This window comes from Equus asinus, chromosome 3, assembly GCF_041296235.1.
Source record: "Equus asinus isolate D_3611 breed Donkey chromosome 3, EquAss-T2T_v2, whole genome shotgun sequence".
NCBI lineage: Eukaryota > Metazoa > Chordata > Mammalia > Perissodactyla > Equidae > Equus > Equus asinus.
The window spans coordinates 81044633-81057081 of record NC_091792.1 but is presented as its reverse complement, the minus strand read 5'-3'; the positions used below and the strand labels follow the sequence as shown (position 1 = coordinate 81057081).

General features: G+C 35.7%; 1 protein-coding gene across 10 annotated transcripts in view; it reads right to left on the bottom strand.

Moving 5' to 3' along the window:
• EMCN (endomucin) overlaps positions 1 to 12449 on the bottom strand; it is a 118891-nt gene that overhangs the window by 65793 nt on the left and 40649 nt on the right. For 7 of the 10 annotated variants that reach the window (XR_011502092.1, XR_011502093.1, XM_044766380.2 and 4 more), the window contains exons 3-4: positions 11753 to 11827; positions 3124 to 3231 (exon numbers count right to left, since the gene is read on the bottom strand). Coding sequence is in view for 8 of the 10 variants with exons in the window: in XM_044766380.2 (XP_044622315.2) it covers positions 3124 to 3231; positions 11753 to 11827 (183 nt within the window). In the remaining 2 variants the exon portion in view is untranslated. The remainder of the gene's footprint in view (positions 1 to 3123; positions 3232 to 11752; positions 11828 to 12449) is intronic. The other 3 variants (XM_070505296.1, XM_070505294.1, XM_070505293.1) reach the window with 1 other exon arrangement.

Here is a 12449-nt window from a genome sequence, read left to right as displayed (position 1 = left end):
ATTAGTTTACAATTATTGTATGAAATTTGACTCCTTCTATATAACCTTCTTTATGTTGCGCTTAAGATGATTAGAATAAAAATGGAGAAAATGAAAGTTCCTGATGTGTTTCTGGACAAGACTGGGTCTTGGACATCCACAGTTCCCGCCCGCCATCTCTTCCTACCTCAGAGGTCTCCCAAGAAGAGACTTGGAGACTATGAATCATTCGTAGCTGCTTCTTATTAAGGACTGTGGACATGCCAAAAGGCATCCATTATTTATAATGAACAGTATCTGAGAAGGCTGTTATGGCAGATCACTCACTTTCCTAGTCAGGATATTTTGACTAGAAGTACAGATTACTTCATATCATGGAAGCCAGGCTGCGGGAAGTGCTTTCTGTGAAGATACATGTGGACTGGAATTGGAAAGCTGTCACAAGTCAGGGGAGCTATAGTTCCTGCTCCTCTCTCTGTCTCTCATGAACAACTTAATCTTGTTCATGGGGTCTCTCATCTCCCCACATATTCTGACCCTTCTTCTCTATCAACTCTACTTACTCTTAATATCTACTTCCTTATGCCATAGGCATACACAGGGATCACCATGACTGTCTCAGACTCACTTTACTAAAATCTTGCTGCTTCAGTTCCCACAGCTAATCATTTTTTGTTTGTTTGTTTGAGTTTACTAGTTCAGATTACCCACAAAAGAAATTTAATTGGTCTTGTTCAACATTTTCTTTTCTTTTTTTCTTTCTTTCTTCTTTTTTTGGTGAGGAAGACTGTCCCTGAGCTAACATCCATGCCAGTCTTCCTCTATTCTTTGTATGTGGGATGTTGCCACAGCATGGCTTGATGAGTGGTGTGTAGGTCCATGCCCGGGATCTGAAACCACGAACCTCTGGCCACTGAAGCAGAGCACACAGACCCAACCACTACGCCACTGGGCCAGACCTTTTCCTTTGTTTTTAAATAAAGCTTTATAAGGAAATTCACACTAAATGTAGTCATTTTAAGTATACAACTCAAGAATTTTTAGTAAATCTATAGTTGTGCAACATCACTATAATCCAGTTTTGGAACATTTTCATCAACACAAAAAATTGCTTGAGGTTTTTGCAGTCAATCCCCAGTCCCACCTCCAGCTTTAGGCAAACACTTATCTGCTTTTTGTCCCTATAAAAATATCCATTCTGAATATTTCCTGTAAACAGAATCATAGAATATGTTGTGTTGTGTGAAAGGCTTCTTTCACTGAGCATGTGTTTCTGAGGTTTATAGTGCTACAGGATATATTAGTATTTTGCTCCTTTAAATTGAGCAGTATTCCATTGTATGGATATCTCATGTTTTGGAATATTCCAAACTCATTCCAAATGGAAAATCCAATGAGATATTCCATTTCACCAGTTCCTGGACATTTTGGATTGTTTTCAGTGTGACTATTATGAATAATGCTACTATTAATATTCATTATGTCAATAACACCCTGTCTTTATTACTATAGCTTTAGAATAAGTTTTGAAAATGGGTTGTGTAAGTCCTCCAACTTTGTTCTTCTTTGTCAAAAGCATTTTGACTCTTCTATGTCCTTTCTACTTCCATATACATTTTAGGATCAGCATATAAATTTCTAAAAAGAATCTTGCTATGATTCTGATAAGGTTTGCATTGACTAGATTAATCAATTATTTATCAACATGGGAAGAACTGCCATCTTAAAATATTGAGTCTTTCAATCCATGAATATGTAACATCTCTTCATTTATTTAGGTATTTAATTTCTCATAGAAATGTTTTGTAGTCACTGTAAAAATCTTGCACTTCTATTGTTAAATTTATATTTTATTCTTTCTGATGCTATTGTGAAAGGCATTAATTTTCAAATTTTATTTTTGGATTGTCATTGCTAACATATAGAAATATGATTCATTTTTGTATATCTTGTAACCTGTAATATGAAATACTCTTTATTAGTTCTAGTAATTTTCTTAGGGATTCTTTGGATTTTCTACACAGATGGTGTAGTCTGCTAAGCAAAACTGTTTTACTTTTTCCCAATCTAGATAAATGGATATGTCTGCCTGTCCACCTATCTTGCCATCTAGCTACCATCTTATTGCACTATCTAAAACCTTTGGTTATAATTTTGAACAGAAATGGTAAAAATGGACATCTTTCCTGTGTTCCAAATCTTAAGAGAAAAGCATGAAGTGTTTCATTATTAAATATGATGTTTGCTGTATGCTTTTTTATAGATGTCTTTTATCAGTTTCAGGAAGTTACATTTTATTTCTAGTTCATTGAAAGTCTTATTTATGAGTGGATTTTAAATTTTGTTAAGTGCTCTCTCTGCATCTACTGATTCTACTAATATGGTGTATGACATTACTTGATTTTTATATGTTAAACCAAACTTGCATTCCTGGATAAATCCCATTTGTTCATGTTTTCTATCCCTTTTATATGTTTCTAAATTTGGTTTGCTAATATTTTCTTAAGGCTATTTGCATCTATGCTCATGAATGATATTGGTCTGCAGTTTTCTTTACTTGTTTTTTCTTTTCATTCTTTTCTAGCTTTTCTATCAGAATAATACTGGCCTCAGATAATTACCTGTGCAGTGTTGCCTCCTCCTCTACTTCCTGAAAGGGTTTGAGAAGAATTGATATTACTTCTTTTGAAAATATTTTATTGAATTCACAATTGAAGCCATCCTTCTTGGAGATTTCTTCATGGGATCATTTTGCATTTCTAATGCAATGTCTTTGTTCTTGGTCTTTTCAGACTTCCTCTCTTCTTAAGTTAGTTTTGGAAATTTCTTTCTTTCTAAGAATTTTCCCATTTCATCAAAGTTGTCTAATTGGTTGGCCAAGCTCACCTTTTGTGCCAGGCAGCATCATAGGCTTAACCTTGAATTGATCTTCCTTGGTGCCCACCCATTTGTGCTATGAAGGGACAGAGTATCAGTGTACAAAGCAAAGTTGTCAAGTGATTGTCCCACTTGGTGGAGTCTAGGAGAGAATATAGGTGGGGCATGGTTCTTTGGTAGCTGCGGGTTGAAAAACATTCTGAGTCAAATTCTCTCCAACACGCTAGTTTCCCATACATACATTTCAGCACAAATTCTTATACTTACTCTTGTTGTGGGAACTTTGTAATGTTGAAACAGCATCAGAAACTGGAAGACTTGTAACTGTTGTATTTGTAGTGATGAACTCCCCCTTCGTGACACTGGTTGTGGCTTCTAATTATGTAAAAAGAATGCACAGCCATTAGGAATGTAACCAATCACTAGATAGTTTCATTACTATTAATAATAACATCAGTTACAACTTGAAGACTAGTTATTGAAAATCTTCTGATCAAGATTTAGAAATCCAGCATTTTGATGTCTACTTTTGTTGATCCACTTAATTACATTAAAGAAAATGGAAGGACAGCAGACTCTCCTATATGCCTGCTATAGGTTATTTCATTTGCTTATAACAGTAATCTTATAAATTAAGTAATAATTATGATCATAATTTTTATATATAAGACTCACAAGAGTTAAATAATTTCGCCACAGTCACAAAACTTTAACAGGAGAGAGCCAGGATCTGAATCCAAGCTTTTCTGATGCAAAAATTAGTCACTCAGCTACCCCAGAAAGGGAGTGGTAAAGAAGGGGTAGTAGTTGAAGATGATGCCATGGTTCCTATGCTGCCAGGGAAAGAATTTTCACGTAGGTGGAACAGCCAGCAGGAGCAGGATAACAGGAAGTACGTAGAATAAACTATTAATTATACTTAGTTCATTTTTTGAAAAAAAAACCCACGAAAATTAACAACAAAGGAAAGATAAGCTGAGCTTTCAAAAATAACGTTGGAATATGACTAATTGAAACAATCCATATTTGCACAAATATTATAAAAACAAAATGATAAATGCCCTTCAGTTTTTTCAAAGTTCAGCATGGCAAACATTGAATTAGCAAAGAAAAGACAGGTAGGCCAGTTACTGCATGCTTAGTGTTAACTAGATACGTTATTAGCTGGGGATGGGGACAAGTCAGTTTAATAGATTCCTATCACAAAGTAGGCTGGAAGCCTGAGTTGCTAGTGTCTTTCAGAAGCGCCAATCAGCTTCCATTCTATGGCAGCAAGCATCTATCATGTAATGCAAATTCTTAGTGAAGTTGAGAGATTCATGCTGGAGAAGTTGACAGTTTGCAAGAAGATCTCATAGATAGAAGTAAATATGTCTTCAGGCAAAAAAACCCCTCAGGAATTGGTATGCAAAAAATATATAATATAGATTCAAATATAGGCTACAGCATTAACACCACATTTGAGAAGGAAAGAGTGGGAATGAACACAAACTTCAGAGGCATTTTGAAGTATTAAGTTGAGAGGGAGTTACTTGAGGAAATAAAGAAATATCTTACTGGAGCAGGAAAGAAGAAATTGATGTTTGTGATAACATAGAAGTACGAAAGTTCACCTATGGTGCAGAATCTCAACACTCGAGGATGGAGGAATGTGTAGGGGTAAAGATTTTGCTTCTCACTGGAACTTCAAGAACATATGCTTGGAAAACATCAGAAAATCTTTGGAGAAGAATTTTTCTGCTGAGCTAAAATTGGAGACCATGAAAGAGCTATCCTGATGGCCTAAAGATCCCTCAGTATAAAGCAGGCTCCAACAGTCTTGGTGATGGAAAAGAGAATATATGGCTAAGAAAGATGTGGGGAGCTTCCAGGTCAGAAAAATACAAAGAGAAGAGCAGAATAATGGAAACACTGGGGATACAATGCCTCAGATTTTGCTTAGAGAATTGCCTATTAATAATGTGAAATAGACTTCACAAATGAGAGTAGAATTAGAGCCCGCAGTCAATTCAGGACAGATGGTCTACTACACAGTGTTAGTTAGGTAATGGAAGGAATCTTGAATGTTTTAAAGGTAATCAAAATATATTTAAATATACATGGTGGACCTAAAATGAATAGGATGAAAGATGCGAATACTAATGCTGCCACAGCCACAAATTTTCCAATTTCATTAGTATACCGAAATGTTTCAAATCTTAGTCTCAGGAGAGAAGAAAATGGGTGATGGACATTTATTAAGATATAAGAATCCTAGTCTTGTATTGACATCATGTTTGGAAAATTTTCCTGATTGCACTTTGGGTTCAGACACAGTAGATTCTGGACTCCTGCCTGGAAGTGATTGACACCTCAAACAAAAATGAAACCAATCTTAAAGCCTCTCTTTAAACTTATATGATTTGCTCTTTTGGTTTTTCTGTCTGGCCATTTTCCCCCAGATAACACTATGTATCTGCTTTGGTCTAAAGCCACAAATTACACTGCAAGTCTAGGTAATAATATATGTATTAGGTTTGACACAAACAGCATTTTGCTTGAGAAATAATATTTAAATTGCAACATCAACTTGTGTTTTTGAAATTCATGTCCTTTTAAGTCTCAGAATTTTGGCATAGGTGGAATGAATGAAGGACAAAATACGAAGAAATTTTAAACCATATTTTACTTGGAATAGGGAGAATCTAACACAAGAGGTGCTGGAGAGAGCAGCATCCATACAGAGCGAAAGTGCAGAGAAGAGATCTTGACTCCAACCAAATCCTCGAGTGAGGCCCATTGGCTAGAATTGAGCAGAATGCATATGAGGCAGAGGGGCTGTTTTATAGTTGTCTTGGAATTATTAAAGTGAGAATCATTTTGAATATTTTGGGAGGAAGCAATAAATGTGGACATTAATTATATCAGGAATTTAAGGCATGTTTACAAGAGGTTGATTTGAGACAGAGGGCTTCTGGAGCTGAACTGTTCAAGGAAGGGGATTAAGCACATTTGTTCTTTTGGAATGAAATGATTTCAATTGCACTACGGCTTGATCTAACACACAGAGCAAAAGCTTCTGGTCTGGTCACTCTGTCTTCAGAAATAGACTATGGGGTAAGCGATTTTTTGACAAAGTTAGCATTTACTAAAACATAAGCTAAGAACACTGGCACTGTGGTATGTTATTCGGTTTTATGTTTAAAAAACACATTTTCATAGTCAAATTATTTGGAGCTGCATAGATTTTTTTAAAAGTCAAATGGATGTCTTTGTGTTAGGATTACTAAGATTTTAGAAAAATGTTACTGTGCTTTGTAAAACCCTAGGAGGGTGGTATTTTCTAAAGCAATTGCCCAAGGACCTCCATTCTCAGGGATCATTTTATGGACTTAAGCTGCATAGAAATTCTTTACCTGTGACATATTCGGGGTAGTCTGGGACAAACAATTAAATTAGGTGACTTTTGGCATAATATTAAAGAGCTACTCATAGAAATATTGCGAGGAGCCTAAGTGTTTCTACAAATAGTCCTGGGGAGATGTGTCAGCAGTGGCAAAGACTGGAAAGAAAGTTCTTAAGGTTTTTTTCTTTGGGGGGGGTTGGTTTTTTGCTGAGAAAGATTCACCCTGAGGTAATATCTGTTGCCAAGCTTCCTTTTTTTGCTTGAGGAAGATTTGCCCTGAGCTAATATCTGTGCCAATCCTCCTCTATCTTGTATATGGGTTGCCGCCACAGCATGGCCACCAACAAGTGGTGTACGTCCACCCCCGGGAACCATGCTTGGGCCACCAAAGTGGAGTGTAACAAACTCAACCACTAGGACGTGGGGCCAGCCCCTGGAAACTTGTTAAGGTTTTGCCCAGATTTTTCTGATCTCCTCCCTCGGAGTGAAAAGCAATACCCCAGGATGTAAAGAAGTTTAAATGCTAAGCCCAAGAGAAAAAAAAAGATGTGAAAGAGCATAGGCCAAACACTTGAACAATTCTAGGAGAACTTAAGACTACCTTTCCTCCAGTCTGTCACTCCCGAGGAAGAAGAACTCAGATAACGGAAGCAGGCTATAAGGAAGACCCAAATATTCTGAAGAGAACAAATGGTGGAGGTGGAGGAATGTAGGTACAGCAGGACTACAGCTTTCAGTGGGAGACAAGAAGAGGAGAGAGTTTTATTTCTATATGAATTTTATATTTCCTTTTTCCCCCATATTATTTAGATGGTTGGTTAAGTTAGGAATTAAGGACCCCTTGGAACTACATGTTTATCAATGCTCTCCCTCCTGCAAAACCACCCAGGACCTGGGTATAACCCCAGAGAAAATGAGCCAGAGCAGATTACCGAGCTCCCTGCTGCGTAGCCATGGTCAACAGGATGCGTAGGTGTCTGCAGACCTATCCATGAGCTAACTCAGTTTATCAAGGTAGGTTCATATAGGAATGTGGGACTGATCCCAGGCTAGGAATAAAGTTATACCTATATTTAGGGTGGCTGTTTGCATATATACTGCAGAAATCAAGTGGGTTGGGATAGTTTGGTGACCTCAGAGAGGCCTGTTAATTTGGAATTCATTTTCAATCCCTCTGCTCTTTCTTAGAGACTTCATTAACAAACAGATGTTGACTTTCCACTTCCTTAGAATCTATTTAGCAGTGTTTTTTGGAGTCAGACCAAATATTGGTAGGGGCTTCTCCTTTATTGTCTCAGACCTACTTATCCACAAGTTCTTACGTATCAGTGCATAATTAGCAACAGTGCTCATTGGGATTTTAAAAGCTTCTGGAACATTTGAGCTCCCCTTTTGAAAACCAGAGTTCACAAGCACCAATCAAGTGGCTCCCAGGTCAGGCGGTGGGTGAAAAAGAATTGCTTTGTTTGTTTTCTTGTCATAGAATGTACACTGATGTTATATTTTACAGTGAATAGAATTTAAATCAACATGACAATACCATTGTTTCAGGAATTTTTAGCTCTTCTGCTGATACTCTAAGGGCTCAGTGGGGTGCCTCACAGACTAGGCTTCATGGTCAGAGAAACGGGTAGAAGTCCACTCTGTCCACACACACACCACCCCAACACTGCCTCAAGCCGAGCAGTTCAACTTCTATTGTTTGGTATATTGGTATTTCAGATTTCTCATGAGATTTTATAGGGAAATGTCTCTGCTGATTAATAATTGCTTAACTTAATAATGAGGGTCTCAAAATGGTAACCTTGCATATCCACACTACAAGTAAGATGAAGAGTGTCAGAGTAGGCAGAAATAACAAGATCGACTGTTATTGTGAAATTCATATGCTGATAATGTTCCTACACTATACTCAAAAATGGCCTTTCCCCTGGACTTACTTTTACTCTTTTCTAAACACAATTCTAACAAGTTTGTTTTGTGTGTATGTGTTTTCCACTTAAAGGAGCAACTTAAAAGAAATAACCATCAATAGCAGACCAGCAATCTCACTAAAGGGATACTTTGAAAGCAGGGAAAGAACAAAGACATATACCAAAAATAGAAAAGAAATGCAAAAAGTTACAGAACTTGGTGATCATTTTGTGCAGGAAGAAAAAAATGCCATATAAGTTTTGCTAATACTTGAAGGGCTCACTATTTAATAGCCAAATGTAATAATTGAGATTAAAATAATAACACAAATTCATTAAGAAATAGTTGATTATGAATTAGTTAAGTGGAGAGAAAAGTTTGAAGTTAAAGGACCAGGTTTCAAACTCTAAATTGTTATTACGAATTTTGTCCTTTTTTTGTTGTCATTTAATCTCTCTGAAACTCAGTTTCTCCATCTTTAAATAATAACATTTAAATAGCATTTTTAAAACAGTCTTTTAAACATGATAATAGATTACCTAAAATGAGAGCCAAATGCACTATTGTAAAAATAGTACTCAGAAGAAACTGCAAAGTACTTGCAAGTCATGCTTAGTATGCTCTGCCTAATGAGGCAAAGATATCTACGATACAGTTTAGAATAGTCTCCATACCATTTATTTTTTAAATGTAATTTAATTTAATTTTACAATTGGATGCTTAAAGGGCTTAACTTTGTGATAGGTAGTAAATATACTGAAGAGGAAAAAATAATTTTTTAAAACATGATGGGAAGAAATTCATAAATATGTATAAATTAAACAATATACTCCTAAATAATCAAGGGATCAAGAAATAAGTCACAAGAGATATTAGAAAACATTTTGAGATGAATGAACATGGAAACAAAACATACCAAAGTTTATGGGATGTAGCAAAAGCAGCACCTATATTAAAAAAGAAGAAAGATCTCAAATCAATATCTTACCACGCCAACTTAAGAATTTAGAAAAAGAAGAGTGAACTAAACCCAAAGCAAGCTGAAGGAAAGAAATAATAACGATTAGAGAGGAAAGAAATAAAATAGATAATAGAAAAGCAATAGAGAAATCAATAAAATAAAAGTTAGTTCTTTGAAAAGATTAATAAAATTGACAAACCTTTAGTTAGACTGACAAAGAAAAAAAGAGGATGCAAATTACTAAAATCATGAATGAAAGAGGACATGTTACTACTATCCTTACAGAAATAAAAAGGGTCTAAGGAAATGCTGTGAACAATTGTATGCCAACAAATTAGATAACCTAGATGAAATGGACACATTCCTTGGAAATCACCAACTACCCAAACTGAGTCAAGAAGAAATAGAATATCTGAATAGACCTTCAATAAGCAAAGAGATTGAGTTAGTAATCAAAAACTTTTCATAAAGAAAAGCCTGGGAGTAGATGGCTTCACTGGTAAATTCTACCAAACGTTTAAAGAATAATTACCATTAATTTCTTCACAAACTCTTCCAAAAATTCATAGAGAAGGGAACACTTCCCACTTCATCCTGTAAAGCTAGTATGAACCTGATACCAAAATCAGACAAAGATATCACAAGAAAACTACAAACTTATATCTCTTATGAATATAGACACAAAACTTCTTAACAAAATAATACAAACCAAATCCAGCAACATTAAAAAGCATTATACACCAAGATCAAGTGAGATTTACCTGAGGAATGCAAGGTTGGTTCAACATACAGAAATTAATGTCATACGCCATATTAATAAAATAAGGGATAAAAATCACACAATAATCTCAATATATTGAGAAAAGGCATATGACAAAATCCAACACCCTTGCATGATAAAAACACTCAACAAACTAGTAACAGAAGAGGACTTCTTCAACCTGATAAAGATCATCTATGAAAAACCCACAATAGCATGATATTTAATGGTGAGAGACTGAAAGCATTCCACCATAATTAGGAACGAGACAAAGATGCTCCCTTTACCACTTCTATTCAGTATTGTACTGGAGATTCTAGCCAGGGCAAATAGACAAGAAAAATCAAATAAAAGGCATCCAACAAATGAGTTCAATAAGATGGCAGGATACTAAGTAAGTTGAAGGCAATTCAGAAGAAGCAAATGCAGAAAAAGCTCTGCCTAAAGGCAGGATATAATAAATTCTCCTTTTACTGGAGACAGACTGTTATGAGCCAGAGAAGACACCAGAGGAATGTGCACGAAAACTTTATTTCACTAGTTTCCTTCCATATATTTACCTTCCCTCAGTTTGCTGCCCTTGGAAGCCTAAACTGCTTTCCTTTGTCCTGTCATTTCTCTACATATTTATCGTTCTTTGTCAATGCTATATAAGCCGAAATTCTAAGCCACCATTTTGAGTCACTCTTTGTTTAGGTGTCTCACGTGAGGCACATGTTAATAAACTGTGTGCTTTTCTCTTGTTAATGTCTTTTTGTTAAAAAGTCCCAGCTGAAAACCTAAGATGGGGACAAGTAAAGTTTTGCCACCTCTACATGACAATAGAAAATATAGGTACATTTTGCTTCATCAAAATTAGAGATTTTAGTGCTTCAAAGGATACCATCAAGAAAATGAAAAGACAACCTAAAGAATGGTAGAAAATATTTGCAAATTATCTATTTGATAAAGATCTAGCTTCCAAAATATTAAAAAATCCTCTTAGAGCTCAACAATAAAAAGACAAATAGCCCAATTTCTAAAAAATGAATAGACATTTCTCCAAAGAAGATATACAAATGGCCGACAAGCACATGAACAGATGCTCAACATCGTTGGTCATTAGGGAAATGTAACTCAAAACCACAGTCAGCCACCATTTCACACCCACTAGAATGGCTATGACAAAACAGACAGACAACAATAAGTATTGGCTAGAAATTGGAGAATTGATACCTTCATGCATTTTTGGTGGGAATGTAGTATAATGCAGCTGCTTTGGAAATCAGTTCCTCAAAAAGTTAAACATAGAGTCACCATGTGACTCAGCAATTCCACTGGAAGATATAAGTCCAAGCGAAATGAAAACACTTGATCACACAAAAACGTGAACACCAACATTCATAGCAGCATTCTTCATAATCGCCAAAAGTACAAACAACCCAAATGTCCATCAACTAATAACTGATAAACAAAATGTAGTATATCCGTACAATTAAATATTATTCAGTCATAAAAAAGATTGAACTATAGATGCATGCTTTAGTATGAATGAACCTAAGAACATTATGCTAAGTGAAAGAAGCCAGACACAAAAGATCATATATCTTACAATTCCATTTATACGAAATGTCTAGAATAGGCAAATCTATAGAGACAGAAAGTAGATCAGTGGTTGCCAGCGGCTGGGGGACGTAGCGGGTGGGGAGCCATTGGTGCTAGACGCTGGTTTCTTTTGGTGGTGACGAAAATGTTCTGGAATGAGATAGTGGTGATGGTTCACAATCTTGTGAATATACTAAAAACTACTGCATTGTATACTTTAAAATGGTGGCTATTATGGTATGTGAATTATATATATAAAAGAAAAATGGTGGCAAAACAAATCATTACTCACCTTCACCGCTAACTGTTGTGTTTAATGAAGAAACCGTTGGGGGAGATGTTTTAAAGGATTCTGGGCTAGGTGTTCCTAGTTTGATAAAATAGATGACATTATTATTAATCACAATATCATCTCACCTGTCAAGGAATCAACAAAAGTAAGTCACATCTGGAGGTGGGCTGACATCCCTCTACGAATGTGCTGGGTGAGCCTCAGTCTATCTTTAAATTTTCCATTTTCCAGCACACACACACACACATTTTTGTATGATAGGCCCAAAAAGCAAATTTGCATTACAGACTGTTACCTGGGTATCTTTAAACATGCAAAAAAACTATTGTAAAAATCAGTGAAAATCACTTTGTTTTTACCAGTGGGGAAAATGTCCCAATTAATAGGACCTAGGAGTAGCATGCCTTTTTTTTCAGAATTATATTTCATTTTGTTGATTTAGTTATGACAATGAAACTTCCAAATAAACAAAAATCATAAAGGAATTTGCAAACCCTATAATTATTTAATTTGTTAGTTTGTGAAACAGTCATTGACTTTCCACTCTGTGCAAGTCTTTCTCCTAGACTCTTGAGAGCAGTATCCAACTCTTAGTCATATTTTTAATCCAAATAGTATCAAGAACAATTCCTGGCACACAGTAGGCATTTAGTAAATGCTATTTCAGATGAGATGGCACTCACACAGGACATGGGGA